General features: G+C 36.9%; 2 protein-coding genes and 3 pseudogenes across 2 annotated transcripts in view; all 5 read right to left on the bottom strand.

The window, feature by feature from the left end:
- Positions 1-1,110: 1,110 nt before the first annotated feature.
- Positions 1,111-2,665, bottom strand: LOC140343088 (transcription factor Sox-3-like; annotated as a pseudogene).
- Positions 2,666-3,399: 734 nt separating this feature from the next.
- On the bottom strand, positions 3,400-4,343 carry LOC140344386 (transcription factor Sox-3-like; annotated as a pseudogene).
- A 1,667-nt stretch (positions 4,344-6,010) lies between these two features.
- On the bottom strand, positions 6,011-7,105 carry LOC140344385 (transcription factor Sox-3-like). The gene is given in 2 exon segments (XM_072431516.1): positions 6,011-6,862; positions 7,070-7,105. Coding segments are annotated over 2 exon segments (888 nt in total).
- A 602-nt stretch (positions 7,106-7,707) lies between these two features.
- On the bottom strand, positions 7,708-8,526 carry LOC140343087 (transcription factor Sox-3-like; annotated as a pseudogene).
- A 5,081-nt stretch (positions 8,527-13,607) lies between these two features.
- The window catches only part of LOC140343979 (transcription factor Sox-3-like), a 16,374-nt gene continuing 7,640 nt past the window's right edge, over positions 13,608-22,341 (bottom strand). Inside the window, exon 2 of the mRNA XM_072430886.1 lies at positions 13,608-14,128. Within this exon, the coding sequence (XP_072286987.1) occupies positions 13,608-14,128 (521 nt within the window). The remainder of the gene's footprint in view (positions 14,129-22,341) is intronic.

Here is a 22,341-nt window from a genome sequence, read left to right as displayed (position 1 = left end):
AAAAAAAATGCAGTTTTAGGTCTAGTATTGGAGCTTATGGAAGGGGAGGTGAATGTAGTTTATTTTTAATTTTAAGCTGTGTAGTGTTGTAATGGTATTTATTTATATTGACAGATTGACAGATATTATTATTATTATTAAATCAATTTCTTAGACCCCTTGCAGCTATTAGGGCTAAGTAGTAAAGGAACCAATGTCTACTCGGCCGGCCATAATTCCATATTTAGGTAAATCCTTAAAGATATCTTGAATTTAATGTGTTGTCTGATCAAATCATTAGTTTGCTTCACTGGGCTCTTGATGTTTATTTTCCAGCATGTTATCCATTGGTCTCATTTATAAAAAGATTTTTTCTGTATCATTTAGTTGCTTCCAATCTGCATTTGTGTATTGTAGGATTTTCCTTGGACATCTTTCTTCTCTGTTCTCGGGACCAGAGCATGGAGGCATTCATGGGCCGTTTGATTCGTCCCCGGTGCTTGGTGGCAGCATTGCCTTTAGTCCCCGTGGTCAGTTTCTTCAGCCGGTGCATTGGTTTTCTTCACTGAGCTCTTGATGTCATTTTCCAGAATGTTATCTATTGGGAGCTAAAAGTGCTGAATATTGTAAAAATCCAGTTCAGTAGGAAGCAGAGAAAACCGCAAAGTCTCTGGATGGGAGGGTCTGGTCACTGTATACAAACTTTTCCATTTCTCTCCTGTTAAAAAGTCTTGTGTCTGGGCTGAATGAATGCATAATCATCCCTAACAGCCAATCAGAAGCTTCCAAGTCCTGCCCCCAACTTTTACATTTTACCAACACCTTAACACTGTCCAGACCCACCCATATCATGTTTATCATGTAAATGGGGTTCCTATCTATGCAAGAGAAATAATTAATCCTCATATCAATGCCATCCTACTTGTAAAATTTGATAGAACAAATCCAAAATGATGTACTGCAAAATCAAAATAAAACTACCATAATAGAAGTGATTATATATGAAATTTATTTGTAATCTTCCTCAGCATTAGAACATATATTGTTAAAATTAGATATATAGCCATTTTTCCAAAACCTACACTAGGAAAACAATGTTTAAAAATACTTAAAAAACTTTCTTGGATATAAAATTAAAATTTGTATTGTTTTTTTTTTAGATGACTTTAAGCTCAAGCTTTTTGAAACCAAGTAAATCAAATGTATTCTCTTTTGGTGATATGTTAATGTCACAGTAACATTTCAGAGAACGTCTTGAGCAGATCAATAAAACATCTAAACATGGTAAACTTTGGATTATAATTTATTGTCCCAAAGTTAATTCTAAAAATAAAGAAAAAAAATCAAAAACCTTGTGCTCTAAAAGTATTCGCAATTCACCATCGTCCTGGCACTTGGGTAATGTTGGTGGACACCATGCAGTCTGCTGTTTTTAGTGGCAATGGATTGCAGTCATCTCCACCTGAAGGCAGGTACAAGTTGATCATATCTTGAAGGTCTCCTAAGAAGGATCACTGAGTGTGAAAGTTATTGGAAGGTGGACATGAAGTAGGCTCTGATTTCACCACTGATCTCACGGAGCCATGGCTTGTGACAATAGAGTTTTGCTGATTATACATTGGGGACATGCTGTAGGTAGAAGCTGTATTCATGTAGGTCTGAGCAGAAGACATCATTTGGTTGTATTGTAGGCTGCTCATGTCATACCTGTGTATCTGCTGGATTTCGGGATTGTTCATCCCTGGATGTTGTGTGTCCAATCTGATCCTGCATCAGTGAGTAAAGGTGCGTACACACTTCCAATTTTTATCGTTCAAAACGAACGAACGACGAACGATCGATTGGGCAAAAAACGTTCGTAAAAAAAAAGTAACCAACGACGCCGACGAACGAGGAAGGTCGTTGGAAACGAACGACCGGACCGGCGGATCGGATTGGACAACGATCGTTGACCATCGTTCGTGTGTACGATCGTTCGTTGATCGTCCATGGTCTGAGCATGCGTAATGAACGAACGTTCGTTCACTTTCCTGTCGTGCACATAGTTCCTCTATCGCTCAAACGATTGTATCTATTGTGTGTACAATATCTACGAACGATCGTGTCGTTATCTCTATGTGCAGGATCGGTGCTATGCGATCGTTCGTAGATATCGTGCAGGATCGTTCGTCGTTCGTTTTCCAACGATAATAATTGGAAGTGTGTACGTAGCTTAAGCCCCACTGGTCCAGCCATACATATGGGCATAATCTCGAACGCCAACTGTGTTAGTAACTGGGACTTTCCCTGCACCAACAGGTTTCCGGGGAAAGGAGTATTTGTCCTGTTTCAGGAGGGTCTTGGGCTTCCTCTTTGATCTGTATTTATAATCCGGATATTCATCCAAATCGACAGCTCTTAGCCTCTTGGCCTCATCTATAATAGTTTTTTTTTCTGTATCATTTAGTTGCTTCCAATTTGCCCCCAGCATCTTGCTGATCTCAGAGTTGTGCATTGTAGGACTTTCCTTGGCCATTTTTCTCCTCTGTTCTCGGGACCAGAGCATGAAGGCATTCATTGGCTGTTTGATTCATTCCTAATCCTTGGTGGCAGCATTGCCTTTACTCCCCATGGTCACAGTTTCTTCAGCCAGTGCATTGGTTTGCTTCACTGGGCTCTTGATGTCATTTTCCAGTATGTTATCCATTGGGAGCTGAAAGTGCTGAATATTGTAAAAATCCAGTTCAGTAGGAAGCAGAGAAAAAAGCAAAGTCTCTGGATGGGATGGTCTGGTCACTGTATACAAACTTTTCCATTTCTCTCCTGTTAAAAAGTGTTGTGTCTGGCCTGAATGAATGCATAACCATCCCTAACAGCCAATCAGATGCTTCCCAGTCCTGCCCCCAACTTTTACATTTTACCAACACCTTAACCCTGTCCAGACCCACCCATATCATGTTTATCATGTAAATGGAGTTCCTGTCCATGCAAGAGAAATAATTAATCCCCAAATCAATGCCATCCTACTTGTAAACTTTTGTCTGATAGAACAAATCCAAAATGATGTACTGCATAATTTGAAATAAACCTACCATAATATTTAAAGACATGCAAACAGTTTATATTTTTACCTTTTCAAGCCTTTAGAAGTGATTGATATATATTTGTAATCTTCCCCAGCCATTAGAACATATATTGTTAAAATTGGATATACAGCTATTTTCCCATAACCAACACCAGGAAAACATTTTTTAAAAATATTTAATAAAAAAACAAACAGATTCTTGGATAAAAAATTAACATTTGTATTGATTTTTTTTAGATGACTTTAAGCTCAAGCTGTTTAAAACCAAGTAGATCAAATGTATTCTCTTTTGGTGATATGTTGAAGTCACAGTAACATTTCAGAGAAAGTCTTGAACAGATCAATAAAACATCGTAACATGGGAATCATTGGATTATAGTTTACTGTCCCAAAGTTAGTTCTAAAAATAAAGAAAAAAAAATCAAAAACATTGTGCTCTAAAAGTTTTCGCCATTCACCACAGTCCTGTCACTTGGGTAATATTGGTGGACACCGTGTAGTCTGCTATTTGTAGTGGCAGTGGATCACAGTCATCTCCACCTGAAGGCAGGTACACGTTGATCATATCTTGAAGGTCTCCTAAAAAGGATCTCTGAGTGTGAAAGTTATTGGAAGGTGGACATGAAGTAGGCTCTGATTTCACCGCTGATCGTACGGAGCCATGGCTCATGACAGTAGAAATTTGCTGATTATACACTGGGGACATGCTGTAGGTAGAAGCTTCATTCATGTAGGTCTGAGCAGAAGACATCATTGGGTTGTTTTGTAGGCTGCTCATGTCATACCTGTGCATCTGCTGGATTTGGGGATTGTTCATCCTAGATGTTGTGTGTATCCAATCTGATCCTGCATCAGTGAGTAAGCCCCATTGGCCCAGCCATTCATATGGGCATAATGTCCAAAGCCAACAGTGTTGGTAACTGGGGTCTTACCTTGCACCATCAGGTTTTCAGGGAAGGAGTATTTGTCATGTTTCAGGAGGGTCTTGGGCTTCCTCTTTGGTCTGTATTTATAATCCGGATCTTCATCCAAATGGACAGCCCTCAGCATCTTGGCCTCATCTATAAAAGTTTTTTTTTTTTCCTGTATCATTTAGTTGCTTCTTGTTTGCCCTCAGCCTCTTGCTGATATCAGAGTTGTGCACTGTAGGATTTTCCTTGGCCATTTTTCTCCTCTGTTCTCGGGACCAGAGCATAAAGACATTCATGGGCCATTTGATTCGTTCCTGGTCCTTGGTGGCAGCATTGCTTTTATTCCCAAATAAAGCATTTAGCCATTTTCCCAAAACCAACACCAGGAAAACAATTTTTTAAAATACATAATAAAAAAAAACAGATTTTTGTATATATAATTTTTTTATTGTGTGTGTGGGTTTTTTTTTTTTTTTTTTAGATGACTTTAAGCTCAAACTTTTTAAAAAACTGATCAATAGTTGTTATGGTGGGGAGCTTCAGGTATATACGTTCTTTTGTGAACTGTGTGCAAACCCTTAATATCGGCAAAATTGTACAATGAGAATAAAAGAGAAGAAATTAGGGTTTTTTGCACAAAACAAAATCTTATATTGAATATATCAATTGGTAGTTCATCAATTTACAGGTATTGATGATCGATTATTCATCATACAAAAACAAGTTAGTGATACAGCGATATACACAAAGCAACTAACATAGTTATAGGATATACAAAGGTGCTTTTAGTTGCATTTGTATAAATCACATAAACATAAGGTGCATAATCCACAGACTTTTTGAAGTGGCCATATATGGCCCTAGACATAGTTCAACTCAACATACCCTAATCTATTCTCTGTATATGTTATCTTAAATTATAAAACACTATGATCGTGTTAATGGTTGCACCCGACGTGTTTTGCCTAGTTTGGCTTCTTCAGGGGTGGTGGCTTAACCATCTGTGTTTGGATATTGATGGTATTGGTATCTAGATCAATGGAAATGAAAATAAATTGTATTATAGACATATGGGATTGGTATTGCTTGTGGTAAATGTTATGTAAAGTATGGCTTAGCCTTTATCATGGGATCACCCATCCAAACCATACATACCACATACAGCATAATTATATTTATTTATTTCATTGTTCTGAACTAATATAAAAGGTACCTCATGGAGTTGCTGCAGATAGATATAGTGGTATCCTTAATAAATGTGTTGTGAGCTGGTAATCCTCTCCTCAACATTCACAGTAGTGCAGTGGCAAATATGTGTGTATAAGGTTTGATAGCCTAAAGGATGGAGAAAACATATGTAGCTTATAAAGAAGCTGTACACATATTTAAGCTTTTTTTGAACTTGTCTAGATAACAAGAAAAGGTTTCAATAGTACCTTAGTAAATTTTTGTAATCCAGATGCAGCCACTGGCAGGTATGCAGATTCAGCAGGGAGAGAAGCACATGGTTCCTGTCTGTGTGGAGGAGCAGGGAGATCTGAGAGAACGCCGTCTTATATGCAGACGCCGTTCTCAGAGATCCTTCCCCTCCATCACACACGTGCACGCAGCCGGCGTCCATGGAAACCAAGCAACGTAGGATGACCTGGGCGGCGCTTGTGCGCCGACCAGTGCATCCTATTAGAAGGGAGGGGAGGAAGGCAGGCCCATTATACAACAATTGGCTCAACCCTGCAAACTGTCAAGGTGACAGGCGCAGCGAGGCATCCCTGTCTGATAAGACGGGGATATGCGGGGAGAATTCCCCCCCCCCCCCCCCCATGCAAGGTTAGCATGTTTTGTGCAAAAAACCCTGCTGTCTTCTTTTATTCTCATTGTACTATTTTTCAAGCTTTTTAAAACCTAGTAAATCAAATGTATTCTCTTTTGGTAATATGTTGATGTCACAGTAGCATTTCAGATAAAGTCTGGAACAGATCAATAAAACATCTAAACATGGGAATCATTGGATTATAGTTTACTGTCCAAAAGTTACTTCAAAAATAAAGAAAAATAATCAAAAAACTTGTGCTCTAAAAGTAATCGCCATTGACCACAGTCCTGGCCCTTGGGTAATGTTGGTGGACACCATGCAGTCTGCTGTTTGTAGTGGCAATGGATCACAGTCATCTCCACCTGAAGGCATGTACAAGTTGATCATATCTTGAAGGTCTCCTAAGAAGGATCTCTGAGTGTGAAAGTTATTGGAAGTAGGACTTGAAGTAGGCTCCGATTTCATCGCTGATCACTGAGCCATGGCAGTAGAAATTTGCTGATTATACACTAGGAACATGCTGTAGGTAGAAGTTGCATTCATGTAGGTCTGAGCAGAAGACATCATTGGGTTGTATTGTAGGCTGCTCATGTCATAGCTGTGCAACTGCTGGATTTGGGGATTGTTCATCCATTGGGCATATTCTTGAATGCCAAGAGTGTTGGTAACTGGGGTCATACCTTGCACCAACTGTTTTCCAGGGAAGTAGTATTTGTCCTGTTTCAGGAGTGTCTTGGTCTTCCTCTTTGGTCTGTATTTATAATCTGGATATTCATCCAAATGGACAGCTCTCAGCCTCTTGGCCTCATCTATAAAAGTTTTTTTTTTTTCTGTATCATTTAGTTGCTTCCAATCTGCCCCCAGCCTCTTGCTGATCTCAGAGTTGTGCATTCTAGGATTTTCCTTTTTATTTGCCATTTTTCTCCTCTGTTCTCGGGACCAGAGCATGAAGGCATTCATGAGCCGTTTGATTCGTTCCTGGTCCTTGGTGGCAGCATTGCCTTTACTCCCCGTGGTCACAGTTTCTTCAGCCGGTGCATTGATTTGCTTCACTGAGCTCTTGATGTCATTTTCCAGAATGTTATCTATTGGGAGCTAAAAGTGCTGACTATTGTAAAAATCCAGTTCAGTAGGAAGCAGAGAAAACAGTAAAGTCTCTGGATGGGAGGGTCTGTTCACTGTATACAAAACTTTTCATTTCTCTCCTGTTAAAAAGTCTTGTGTCTGGGCTGAATGAATGCATAATCCTCCCTAACAGACAATCAGAAGCTTTCCAGTCCTGACCCCAACTTTACATTTTACCAACACCTTAACCCTGTCCAGACCCACCCATATCATGTTTATCATGTAAATGGAGTTCCTATCTATGTTAGAGAAATAATTAATCCCCAAATCAATGCCATCCTACTTGTAAACTTTGTCTGATAGATCAAATCCAAAATGATGTGCTGCCGAAACAAAACTACCATAATATTTAATAACAAGCAGTTTATATTTTTACCTCTTTAAACATTTAGAAGTGATTATATAAGATATGTTTTTGGAATCTTCCCCAGCCATTAGAACATATATTGTTAAAATTGGATATATAGCCATTTTCCCAAAACCAACACCAGGAAAACATTTTTTTAAATACTTAATAAAAAAAAAAACAACAAAAAGACTCTTGGAAAATAAAATTACATTTTTTTGTTTTTTCAGATGACTTTAAGCTCAAGCTTTTTAAAACCAAGTAAATCAAATGTATTCTCTTTTGGTGATATGTTGAAGTCACAGTAACATTTCAGAGAAAGTCTTGAGCAGATGAATTAAACATCTAAACATTGGAAACATTGGATTATAATTTACTGTCCCAAAGCGTATTCTAAAAAAGAAGAAAAAAAGAACAAAAACATTGTGCTCTAAAAGTATTTGCCATTCACCGCAGTCCTCGCACTTGGCTAATGTTGGTGGACACCATGCAGTCTGCTGTTTGTAGTGGCAATGGATCACAGTCATCTCCACCTGAAGGCATGTACAAGTTGATCATATCTTGAAGGTCTCCTAAGAAGGATCTCTGAGTGTGAAAGTTATTGGAAGTAGGACTTGAAGTAGGCTCCGATTTCATCACTGATCACTGAGCCATGGCAGTAGAAATTTGCTGATTATACACTAGGAACATGCTGTAGGTAGAAGTTGCATTCATGTAGGTCTGAGCAGAAGACATCATTGGGTTGTATTGTAGGCTGCTCATGTCATACCTGTGCATCTGCTGGATTTGGGGATTGTTCATCCCTGGATGTTGTGTGTATCCAATCTGATCCTGCATCAGTGAATAAGCCCCATTGGCCCAGCCATTCATATGGGCATAATGTCAAAAGCCAACAGTGTGGTAACCAGGGTCTTACCTTGCACCAACAGGTTTTCAGGTAAGGAGTATTTGTCCTTTTTCAGGAGAGTCTTGGTCTTCCTCCTTGGTCTGTATTTATAATCCGGATATTCATCCAAATGGACAGCTCTCAGCCTCTTGGCCCCATCTATAAAAGTTTTTTTTCTGTATCATTTAGTTGCTTCCTATATGCATGTGCATTGTAGGATTTTCCTTGGACATCCTTCTCCTCTGTTCTCGGGACCAGAGCATGGAGGCATTCATGGGCCGTTTGATTTGTCCCCGGTCCTTGGTGGCAGCATTGCCTTTACTCCCTGTGGTCAGTTTCTTCAGCGGGTGCATTGGTTTGCTGCATTGGGCTCTTGATGTTATTTTCCAGCATGTTATCCATTGGAAGCTGAAAGTGCTGAATATTGCAAGAATCCGGTTCAGTAAGAAGCAGAGAAAACAGCAAGGTATCTGGATGGGATGGTCTGGTCACTGTATGCAAACTTTTCCATTTTTCTCCTGTTAAAAAGTGTTGTGTCTGGGCTGAATGAATGCATAATCATCCCTAAAAGCCAATCAGAAGCTTCCAAGTCCTGCCCCCAACTTTTACATTTTACTAACACATTAACCCTTTTCAGACCCACTAATAGCAACTTTATCATGCAAATGGAGTTCTTATCAATGCTAGAGAAATAGTTAATGCCGGAATCAATGCAATCCTACTTCTAAAGTTTTTGCTGTTACACACACACACATATATATATACACACACACACACATATATATATATAATTTTTTATTATTCATTATATATTTTTTTAAATGTTTACAAAAAAGAATCAGTAAAAGCCATTAAGAAAAAATGCAGAGTTTACCAATTGTTTATGATCAAACTTGACTTTAAATACTTTTCACATACACATAAATACACATGGATAGTGCTTTTGTAAACATTCAGTATAAAATAGCTTTAAAAGCAACTTCATAAAAATGTTAATTGGAATAAAGGCAAAATCCCATCCAGAAATTACTGATGATCTGAAAGATCAGATTTAAAATGTTTCGGTGACACTCTAAAATTCTGTGAAGATTAATCTAATCCCATCTCAGCATGTGGATTCATAAAACTCAATGTTATACAAATTTAAAGTGGATACATTGGTAAAATTAGCTTGTAGCATATGCAATGTGAGACATACTATAACGAAAAGTAGCAATTGTCACTTTGTTTTTATTTTGTTTTATGGATCCAATTTATAAATCATTTACGTTTTTGTGTTAGGTATATGATGCAACTGATACTTTGAAATTATCCCTTCAGGTTTTTTCTCTTTTTTCAAAAAATCTTTTTTAATGGCTGAAAGTCTTTGGATTGATGCCAGAGAACCAACTGATTTTTTGTGCCAAATTAGCATAATGTAAATAAACCGGTTTGACCACTTATCACATGAAAACTGTACAAGTATGGCCAACTTCACAGCAGTTATATACTGGATTCTCACCTTTTTAATAGCACTGCATTTGTTACCAAAATATTGGGCTAAATAATTTTTGATAACATTAAATATTTAGTTTCTAAATGAATTAATTACAGTTATAAATTCTCAGTCTTTACCAGCCAGTGTTAGGTGTATGATGCAACTGAGTTAAAAAATGATCAATTCAGGTTTTTCCCTCCTTTTTTTTCAAATTAGTTTTTGATGTCTGAAAGTGTTTGGATTGATGCCAGAGAACCAAAAGCCAAATTAGCATTAATGTAAATAAACCGGTCTGACCACTTAGCACATGAAAACTGTCCAAGTATGGCTAATGTCCAAGCAGTTATATATTGGTTTCTTACCACTTTTATTGCACAGTGTATGTTACCAAAGTATTTGGCAAAATAACTTATGATGACATTAAATATTTAATTTCTGAAGGCAGGAATGGTATAGGGGACTCATTGAGTTTACAAATGATAATGTTACAGAAATGGTATTCTGTATATCTAGGCATTATGTTATTGGACTGCCCCTATCATTAACAAGTATTTTTATTCAATCTTATTTTTAAAGTGACTTGGTTTTGGGGCTAAAATCTGGGAAAATTATAGCCAAAGCAACTTATCTGGATTTAGGATTTGCTTCTATGGGTAGAGTTTCATTTCTACTGTTGTTTTGTATTTAACTAACCTGTTGCAATTTTCACAAGTGCAGACATCTTTACCCATTAGGGAGTTATCTGCTAAAAAATAGGGTGACATTTTGGTGTGGTTGATATTTTTCAGTAATTGATCTTTATATTCTTCTAAATAGCTTCATTTGGCTAATAGCCATAATTGTAGATTTGTGTAAAAGGCTTTATATACAAACACATTTGTAACTTCAATCCATGTAGGGAAAAAAATAATTTTGATGCCATTATTCTGAGGGATTTAACCTTATTTTGACTATTTTTAGTTTTATCTATTTTGCTCATAAAAATTAGTATGTTGCAAATAATTTGGATGCCAACAAGCGGTTAATGGTAAATTGGTCACATATATAAACTAGACCAAAAAGTGCTATAGGCAAGACAGAAGGCATCATCCTTAGTTTCTTGTATAAGTTGCCAAGTAAATGGCAGTTTCAATGCTTTTTAATTTTATCTTTTCACAGCTTTTCTAAAAAGTTCATAGAGATTGTTCCCAAAAGTGGACCATGCTTAGACACTAAATTGTAGTTTAGAAATCGTCTGTTCACTGAAGGATGCCGACGAAGAAGGATGCTGGCAGACCAGGTAACACTCGATCAGTCACACTCGGGGTAAACACTGGGGAGGTTAAGTTTTTTTTTGAGTAACTAATTAGAATTGATGTATAGCAGTTGCCATTATGCAGTAAAACAGATTTCAAACTTCAAGTGGAAATGTCCATGAAAAGCTGCCAGTCTTCTGCTCTATATTCTGGTACTCCCATATGGGCTAGTAGTCCAGGGATGTTACAACAGTACACAAAGTCTCCATCTTTACTGAAATATGGTAGGAGTGTCACCTCTCTTGTTGTATAAACCGTTATATTAACTTCCGGCCTCAGACAGTTCATTCTTTTATCCTGGATGCTAAAAGTTCAGATGTTTGTTTTGACAGACTTAGGTCACGTATTAAATCATTGAGCTCTTCTTCGGAGAACTGCTGCTTTGATGAAACACTTCCTTCATCTTCACTTCTACTGCTAAATCCTGGATTACACTCCAAACCCTGTATATCCTCCATGTCGGATACAGGAATATCAGTGTACTGAACACTGAAATGGGAACATCAACACCATGCGGCACAGGTCGTCTTGCTAATTCCAAATCAGGATACTCCCACTTGTTTTTGTTGTAACTATTGAAACCTTTTCCATTCACAGCACAAAAATAACAATCATTATGATGATTTTTGGGCTCTCATCATACCATAGGTACACCAAATTTCAAACGTTTCAGTTTTCCATTTTTCCACTGACGTAGACACAACACAAGTTTAGCATACCATATGGGAAGCCCAATACTTATCTTGGTCCTCCAGTTTAATACCAAAATATGGAAGATATGCTTGTTTCACAAATTCTGTAATGCTTCTTCTCTGTTTTTGCTGAGAATATTCACCACAAATGTAAAATCCATTCCAGGTTTGCTGGATCACCGAATTTCACTGATGAACGTGTATCCTCTCCGGCCTTGGAGGGCTTTAATAAATCGGGCCCATTGAGTTTACAAATTATGATGTTACTGAAATGGTATTCTGTACATCTAGGCATTATGTTATTGGGCTGCCCCTAATATTAACAACTATCCATTTTTATTCAACTCTTAATAACGTGACTTGGTTTTGGGGGTAAAATCGGGAAAAATTGTAAAAGCAAAAGCAACATATCTGGAGTTAAGATTTGCTTCAATGGGTAGAGTTTCATTTCTACTGTTTGTACTTACCTACCTGCTGCAATTTTCAGAAGTGCAGAGACTTCTTTACTAATCAGGTAGTTATCTTCCAATAAGATGACAATTTTATGTGGTTGATTTAATTTTCAGTAATTGATCTTTGTATTCTTCTAAATAGCTAAATGTGGTTAATAGTCAAAATTGTAGATCTGTTTAAAAGGTTATATATAACAGATTTCTAACTTCAATCAATACAGACAAAAAACAATTAACAACATGTTTCTGAGGGATTTATTTCTAATGTTGACTATTTTTAATTTTCTCTATTTTTTCAGTTTATATTGGTATGTAGCAAATATTTTGGATGCCAACAAGAGGATAAAAGTAAATTGGTCACATAAATAAACTAGACCAAAAAGTGCTATAGGCAAGACTGAAGGCATCATCCTTAGTTTTTTTTTTTGCATATGTTGCTAAGTAATTGACAGATTCAATGTTTTTTAATTTTGTTTTCAAACACCTTTTTAAAAAAAAGTTTATAGAGATTTGTTCTCAAAAGTGGACCAAGCTTAGACACTAAAGTGTTTAGAAATCCTCTGTTCACTGACTAATTTTGTTCAAGATGTTTTCTCATCAAACTGAAAGTGATTTCTACACTGGTAGGTGTTTACATAGGTGACACATTTATCTTTATTAGAATTCAAATTTCCAGTTTATGCAGTTTTATTAAATTTATATTTCTAATATTTAGTACATTAGTTAAAAAAACAGGGTCCAGAACTCCATATTTCTATTTTTACTCCAAATCAGGCACTCAAGGTATCAAAATCAATGGATCAGTATACCAGTTGGAATACTAGCAGTTTTAAAATATCAGGTCAATGAAACTGGGAGGTCACATTATTTTATTACAGGTTTCCTTTAGGATAAGGGGTTTATTACAGTTTAGATGTGACGTGTCTTGGAGAAATATTTATTAACCCCCTAACCGCTAAGCCCGTAATTTCTCGCACTAAATATTTTTGCTCTTTTGGTTAACCCCGTATTTTTTCGCCTACACTAAAATCCCCACTTACCTGGTCCCGCTGTGCTAATCCAGCGTCGGTTCCGGACGCTTTTGGAACAGAAATCTAGAAATCAGTGTAACGCTCAGGTGGTTAACAGAAACAAACTATATTTTTTGTACAGAACTTTACAGGTGATAAAAAAGAAAAAAAAAAATACTATACTATTAATAATATTATTAATAATAAAAAAAAGAGAACCTGTATTTGCAACCTTCACGTAAAAATATATCCTGATAATATTAAAAAAACACACAAAACAAAACTGCTGAAAGTTAAGTAATATTTACAGTTTTGGATGAGGCAAGAAAAAGTCTTGAGCAGAGCAATAAAACATTTAAACATTGGATTATAGTTTACTGTCCCAAAGTTTTTTCTAAAAATGAAGTAAGAACAAAAACTCCAAAAGTATTCCAAACGTATTAAAATAAAAAACTTCCTTTTTTAAATGTCTTCAAGTTTTATGAATTCTGATATCCTTGGCATGCAAGCTAAACAAATATTTCTTTCTTTTTTAAAGTGGAGAAGTTTATCTTTTCTTAAATGTGTGTTAGTGCCATGGAACCATTAACTGCAGTCCCAGCACTTTGGTAATATTGGTGGACACCATGCAGTCTGCTGTTTTGTTGTGGCAATAGATCGCTGGCATCTCCACCTGGAGGCAGGTACAAGTTGATCATATCTTTTAGGTCCCCTAAGCAGGGTCTCTGAGTGTGAGAAGTAATGGAAAATGGAGGTGAACTAAGCTCCGATTTCACCACTGAGCCCATGGAACCTCGGTTCAGGACAGTAGAAATTTGCTGATTATACATTGGGGACATGCTGTAGGTAGAAGCTGCATTCATGTGTATCTGAACAGAAGATCTCATTGGGTTGTATTGTAGGCCACTCATGTCATACCTGTGCATCTGCTGGACTTGGGGATTGTTCATACCTGGATGTTGTGTGTATCCAATCTGATCCTGCATCATTGAATAAGCTCCATGGGTCCATCCATTCATATGGACATAGGAGTCTATCCTTTGTCCAACGCCAACCATGTTGGTAATTGGGGTCATACCTTGCATCAACAGGTTCCCAGCAAAGGAGAATTTGTCCTTTTTCAGGATGGTCTTGTACTTCTTTCTTGGTTTGTATTTATTTTTCTGTATAGCTACATTTGGTGAATAGTCACAATTGAAGATCTGTACAAAAAGGCTATTCTTTACCTACAAAAACATTTCTAATTCAATCCATGTAGGCAAAAAAAAAAAAATATGCCATATTTCTGAGGGATTTAACCCTAAATTGGCAACTTTTAATTTTATCTATTTTGTCAGTTCATAAAATTGGTGGTTTGCAAATATTTTGGATGCCAACATGAAGATAAAGGTCAATTGGGAATGACTTCTAATCTAACATTATAAATTGGTTTAAGGAATTGGAAGTCATTTCTGAAGACATGTTCCATGATAAGGGTATACTTTGAAAAAGTGAAACACATGCAGATCTGTATTTAAATGATATACTGAAAAAGTTAGGGGTGATTGAAAACAATTTTAAACCAACCTTAAATAACATTATTTTATAATGTGTTAGTTAATTTTGCTATTTTCACTTTCTTCTGTCTGAATTCTGATTGTGGTGCGCTCAGTGTGAACAAACAATACTTTTTACCCCCTACTGTTCAGTTCTTTTCTGAGATTGTCTGCTGTTTAACTTTTCTTTGTATTCCAAACCTTTGACAGACAAGACCTAGAAACACAGATAGCCTGGTTAACTAATCCAAAATAGCAGAAATGCTTTAGAATGACTGGTTAGATACTAGTAGTAGTGGTCGGATATCTCTGGGTTTAAACATGGATCAGAACTAGTAGAAAAAGTGCCCGTACTTGAGATCATCAAATGACAGGTTGCCACATTTGCATACCATCACCATCTTTTCCATCTGCAAATAATGTAATGAATAAGATAAGTGCAGCATTCTCTAATATAATAGAAAATACTTTGGAAAAGTGGTTGAAACAGTGTGGCTGTTAACCAAGTGAAATCCCAGCAATTGGTTCCAGTTGAATAAAGATATTTTTTCCCCATTGTTGCATAAAAAATTCTCGTGTTTTCCCATATTGTGAGTGTTAACCAAGTGAAATCACAGCAATTATTTCCAGTAATACACAGGCAGTTTTTCCCATTGTAACATAAATATCCCCTTTTTTCTCAGTTCAATTACAGGTGAACAAAACAGAAAACTGAACAAAAACTTCCCTCATGGTGTCCAAAGTTGGGGAAAATACCCATTTCCGGTGATTTTTTTTATTTAATTTTTAATTTAATTTTAATTTTTTTATTTTAAACTAAAAAATGTACCCCCCTTTATTTTTAAATATCTGAATTTTGACAATCCAGTTCTGAGTTCCAAATCTGAGTTCTCAAACAATATGACCAGATTTGATCTGGCTAGGACATTTTACATAGCAATAAAATAAATGTAAACATCTACCAGTTTCCCCCACCATAATTCAGGAAGCTTTTCACTTCCATAGAAATAAGCTGGAGCATTCCTGGACTGTGTGGAAATTCAGTAGACAAAGGATCAAGTTGCAATGCACTGACACTCAGAATAAAGAAGCAATGCTGACTGGCAGGATCACTTGGTATTTACAACAAATAGTGAGAAAGAAATACTTTTGAAATATCAGAATAAATAAAAATCTTTAGTTTACCAACACTAAAAGGTAAAGCCTGTTGGTGTCTGTATTCTAATTATAAGATCGGAGCTCACATCCTGTTCTGATGAATAAAAAGTGAGTATGAATACAAAAAATGGTGCACTTTATAGGAAATAGCCAAAATAGCAAAATAGCATCAAAATCTAAAGATAACACCCTTTAAATAGTAAAGTGGAATTAAAATAAAAAAAAATAAATAAACTCACTCACCTTTGCTACCGCTGATCCCTCAGCTTTCCTGGTTTGGGTCCCACACAGTCCTGTAATCCGCCTTCGTCCCCGCAGAGAAGCGCCAGGCACCGCCATCTTTTTTCTTCATCTTCTGGCTTCTGTCTATGTCACCCGATCTCTCACTGCGCAGGTGCGAGATCTGGTGGTGTAGCCTTCTTTAAATGAGGACAAAAGAGTGCCAATCTCACTTTCATCCCGATTGAAGAAAAAGCTCCTTCTACTCATGCCCAAGATCTGGCATACCATTTTATGTATTGTAAAAAATTTGGTGATAGCTTTAAGATCAAATTTGCAGCAAAGGTAATGGACCTTTTTGAGCATATAGGTAATAATTGTGATTACCATATTCTATATATATTACCTCAAACAATAATATCAAAAACAATGTAGACTTTATTCAAAAAATATACAGGTTACATTTCTTTTATAAATGTTCAATTACAATAGTCAGATGAAAAAAAAAAAATATTAATGTTAAAGAGGAGGTAGTTTCCATTATGAATCATTATAGATGTGGACATTCTCTCCTGTAATAATGCTTATTACTAAGCTAAAAAAGTCCTAATAAAAACAAGCTAAAATGCCCTACTACCTTCAGTGCAGTTTGGCTTTAATTAATAAAATATTGGGGAAACTTTCCAAACAGAACACAGAACACAGTAAAGAAAACTAATGGAGGTTTTAACCCTTTCCTATGTTTTTATTGTTGTCTAGTTTTTTTTAAAGAGTTTGCATTTCTTCCTGTTATTGTAGTACCAGAGCAAGAGGGGGTGCAGGGAAGACATTAAACAAATTTATATTTTTGTTATTTTTGTACATAGTTGGACCCTCAGAGTTCTTGCCACAAAAACTGAAATGTGATAAATTCCCAATTTTTCCTTGTTTTTACCATATTGCGTCTTTGTACGTCACATAATTGTAGCTTCCTAGTATGTCCCCTGCAGGGGGGTAGAATTAGGAATATTTGGCTTGCAAACATGGATCAGCAGCTGGTGTTCCCAAAGGTCAGACTACCAGCAGCATGGCAGCTTCAAACTGCCGGGGTACACTGACAACCAATGGCTTTGCAGAACAAGAAACAGATGTCCTGGACATGTAGGCTGTGTTTTATGTTTGCACCATTAGACCTAATTTTTACTTTTGACTGCAATTTTTATTTTAATGTTTTTTTAGCCACCTAGTTCACATATTAAAAAAGATCAAGACATATTTCAAATTGACAGGCACATATAACATTTAATTGCTGTTGTCCACAAATGGTAGAATAAGAAAAAGTGGTCATTCAATACTAGGAAGCTTCTGTTCTGTACAATTTTTGCACCAAATGTTTACCAGGAGATCCAGGTTTAGTTCTACTGTAAGACATTGTTGAACAACCTGCCTATCCACATGATCTGACAATATGTGATCATTCCAGGCTATCTTCTGTTTCTTTATAGTTCTGTTGTGATATTTATTTATTTATTTATTTATTTTAGGTGCTTTAGGCATTGGGCAGGTGTCAACACAGCCTCACACATAATAGGCATAGTGTGTTCTAATGGACATCATTTTTGATAAAGTAGATACGCTGTGTGATCAGACCAGATGAGTTAGCTTACCCTTCACAATCATCAACACACTTTGAATGCCTCTGATCCTTTATCTTTCTTGGCCCATTTTTGGTAGATAATAACCAATATAACAACATAAAATGATTCATGACTCTTCTATGCTTGCAACGCCAAATGCCTTCACCCAAAAACTTGATAACAGTTCATCCAACAATATGACCTCTAAATAAACAGAAGGTCAAACAGCTCTTCAGTTCTTTATATTATGTTGTGCTTTGTAAAAAGTTAAAATCATGTTGAAATATCTGAATTTTAAATTTCCAATTCTTCTTCTTCAAAAAATTTCCTTCTTATTCAATAAAATAAATTCATATGAAGCATCATCAATTTTTGGGTTTTCAATCAATCACACTTCAGAATGGACATGTTGGCATATTTCAATCAAAAATACATAAGCCATGTCATGTGTATAAATATTAGAGCAAATTGGACTGGGAAGACCCATCTGCCCTTTTGGTTCATCTATCCCCACCCTACAGTTAAAAGGGCAAAATATTGAACATGTCTGCGCCGTGTGATCACTAAATTACCAGACCAAGTGCAACGTTGCTGCTCCTGTGTAATAGGTCTTAGACAATCAAGTTTCCAAACAAAAGAATAAACAATCATTTACATTTGCTTTAAGCATTGCCTTATATGGTGTACAAGAGATTAGACCAACATCTTGGTCAGTATTTGCCCAAACCTCGGGGGGAACCTGATCAAGTAGGGGATCCTGTGGTTGTCATTCCAAATATAAAAAACAATTACCGTTTGGTACATGGATGGGCATGACTGGAGATGTGACATGTAGGTGTCCCGTCTTACTAATCCCCAACTGCAACCTCAATAGAACAAACAAATCTCTCCCTAATAAATTCACAGGACAATTTGAAATGATCCTGAAACAGTGTGTGAACATTGACTGGTGATTGTATGGATGTTCAATCGAGAGAGGAGGATTTTTTTAAGATCTTGTAAGTATCCCATTAATTCCCACAGAGGGCTCAGCATTCTCTCTTGGACCACTATAATAATCCTCACATTAAGTACTACTAGTAGCACCAGAATCTACAAGAAAAGGGAGAGGACGTCCCTCTATGTTTAACACGATCAGTGGTGATTCCTTATAGTGGTTTGTGATGAGATTGAATGCCGGGATACTGTGCCAATGGTGGAGGAAGATCTCGGATCTGAGCTTGTGAATATGGTTGGGTGCCTTGAGCCTGAGTATCATTTGGGGCATGTTGCCTGAGTGGGTAAGGGCATCGACTGATCCAATGGTCAGTCTTACCACAATTAAAGCAACCTGCAGGACGATTTTTATTATTCCCCCCTCTCCCAGAGTATGGCCTTCTACCCCTTCCTCTACCTCTTCCCTGTCCTGATAAACCTCCCCTATTGGGCTGATTCGAGGGAAAATTCCTATCCTGAGTTTGGTAATGGGCTTCTTTAGGTCAAACCAATTCAAAACAGCCAGCCGCATCTTTCCCCATTAACTTGTTTTGGAATTGATCTTTATTAGGACTAGGCCATTCGGAGATCATTTGCTTAACAGTAAGCTGGAGATGTGGTTTTAGATTGGTAAGGAAAGTCTGAACAGATGTTCAGCATCCTGTTATTCATAAAAAGTATATAACTTGTTCTATTTAACCCTTCAAAGATTTCTTCTGCAAGCCCCATGAAATCCGCCCCCCCCCCTATCAAGCTTACATCCTGCACATGAGTTAGCAGGAAAGCCCCGTTTGTATCTAGGAGACGTCTGTATGTCTGATGTCCTAACCCTAGGGACTGCATTATCCTTGGTATTACTAAAGAAATGTTGCTGTGCCTGCCTTGTTTTTCTGTCTCTAGTACAGTTTGTGAATTTAGTGCAATATAAAGGCAAAAATTGTCATTCATATTAGAAGAATATTATTTTTGTTTTTTTATTATTAATAAAACATACAAATTGCAAATAATGTCCAAATTTTTCTATGGACCCCTGGTTGGCGACCACTGGTCTATGACACCTTACCAGTTGTGCAGAGACAAAGGCCCTGACTGATTCACTAAGCAAAATCAGAGGCTCGGTCGCACATTCGTATTCGCGATTCAAAATCGGAAGCCGTTGCGCAATTCACCAACTAAATGAGCTCGCTGCCGAAACCGGGAGATTTCTCTTCATTTCCAGTCCTAAAGATGCAACAGGAAACCTCTCTAAAGTGAAGAATATATTCATCCTAGAGAATTGTGCCCATTGGAGGATTCTCCTTCCTCTGATCAGATTGTTGGATTTCCCATTACATTTTGTCCTGGCATCACTGGTCACCGGGACAAATAGATGGGATTAACATTCCCAGGGACACAGACATCAAAAACACATAATAAGGGCATTACAATACACTTTAATGCATTGTACAGAGACTGGACGTAGGTGGGACATGCCTACTGTGTCCTTCACATTGAAAACAGCAGTCATTCCACCATGGCAGATCACTAAACAAGGTTGGTTGACAGCTTAAAGTTGTGGAAAGTAGGAAAGTGAATGTTTACTAAGAACCAAGCTGTTAGTTGTAAGGGCTTTTATTGCACAATAGGCATAGGATGTCTCTGAAATGAATTTTTTTGCAATTCTCTGCATACCTTGTGCTGGGATAAATTGGCTCCCATGTACACATCCAGCAGTGGCAAGATGGACGACGAACGATCGTAATGGAAGCGAAGGGGGAGAGCGCGCAGCGGGGTTCTGCTCCATCGTTCTCCCCCTCCCCTCTCCATAGTGCAGAACGTTCATGCACCAAGCAGTCCTTAGTCATTAGAAATAATCGTGAACGATCCTTTCCAATGACAATTAGTATAGGTGCTAATCCCTAAACTTGATTATTCAAATATATATATACCCCTGCCCCCAATATATGGGCCTAGTTTCCTTATTTATTTTATTAGGGAATTTACTGGTTTACCAATATAAGCAAAAGTTGAATTTCTGAAATTAACTATGCAAGTAGGCAATACATGACAAAAGAGATGGCATGGAGTACATAGCTAAAATATGGCATTATTTAATCAAGTTAAATTGTCATAACTTTTTAAAAACTATTTTTAAAATCTATGCAACCTGGATACACCCAGTAATAAAAAAAACTGTGTTCTAGATTCCCCTTACTGAATTATATTTATTTCTGTCTATGCAGCTGTTACAGATTGTTCCATACTTCCTTTTTCCTGTAAACATCATCACCAGGGTATTAAATAATTGGGAAATCACTGTAATGGAGACCACATACCAGTAAAAAGTTGACATGGGTTTTATTTTTTTCTTGCTCCACCCATACCATTAACAAGGTAGACATTCACGATTAGGATTATATTTTATTTTGGTTTAATAAAATACAATTTTGGGGGGTAATTTGGTAATAGTAATTTTGTCATAGTGGGAATGATCATTTTGTTTAGGCAACTGGTACATTTTAGATCAGCGGTCGCCAAACTTTTGGACCTCACGGACCACTAAGTTCATAATTTTAATTCCTGCAGACCATTATTATGAATTTTTTTTAAAAAGATAAATACATTTGTAAAATACTCTTTCTAATGGTGCCTGGGTAGGCTCTGATTCATTGGTCAGCTCACGATTAAGTATTACTATCGTTACTAATATTATTAGTTGCACTATGTTTGGTAATACTAAAGAAATGCAAAATATTTGTTTACTTTATTCCACTCATTATGGATTTATTTCATTTGAATCTAAAGCTGCATACAAACATGCAATTATTGTTGTTGGAAAGGATCTTTCACAATCCTTATCTAAGGACTGCACAATGCATGAACGAGTGCTGTATATAATGCACCGTTCTGCTCTATGGAGAGGGGAGGGGGAGAATGACGGAGTGGCACCCAGCTGCATGCTCTCTCCCTTCCCTTGCATTAGGATCATTTGTCGTCCTTCGTTCGTGGATCCTCCAGGACAGTCGTTCAGACGATGGACGACAGGCGCTTTACACACACCATATTCTTGCCCGATATCGGCCCTAAGCCGATTATCGGACGAGAACCATTGGACGTGTGTACGTAGCTTTCGACCAAACAAGAAATTATTGTTATCAAAGTCAAACTTTTTGATGCCATTAAATATACCAGTTAAAGAAAATACACAGTTAAGGTATACTTACCTAAAAGAGTATCTTAGAAATAAACAAATAAAATAAAACAATGGGATGAGAATCGGTATTCGCGGAGTGGGGTGACTTTTGTAATTATGGAAACAATACTGTAGCGTACGGCTCCGTAACGGTTGCGCCTCCCTTGTTTTTCTGTCTCTAGTACAGTTCATGAATTTAGTGCAATATAAAGGCAAAAATTGTCATTCAGAATATAAGAATTTATTAAAATATTATTTTTGTTCTAATAATATTAAAAAAATAAAATTGCAAATACTGTATAAATTTTTCTGTGGACCACCAAAATTTTCTCACAGACCACTGGTTGACGACCAGTGTTTTAGATAATCTAAAAAATCTAGTGTCTAGGCAAAGGGGAAGTGGATGATGAAGATTTCCAGGGTCCACAAAGCTTTCTATAGTATCAATAATGTGAAGATTACTATTTATAAACTGAAGTAACCCATAACCACCAAATGATGTGATATTTTACAGCAGCCAGATCAGTATAAATGAAAAGGTGTTGGTTTACTAAAGGCAGCTAGATTTTAAAACATCATGTTACTTAAGCCTAAATATTGTTTTTTTTTAAATCCT

Source organism: Pyxicephalus adspersus, chromosome Z (genome assembly GCF_032062135.1).
Source record: "Pyxicephalus adspersus chromosome Z, UCB_Pads_2.0, whole genome shotgun sequence".
Taxonomy (NCBI): domain Eukaryota; kingdom Metazoa; phylum Chordata; class Amphibia; order Anura; family Pyxicephalidae; genus Pyxicephalus; species Pyxicephalus adspersus.
The sequence above is the reverse complement of the archived record's forward strand: the minus strand, read 5'-3'. Positions and strand labels throughout refer to the sequence as shown.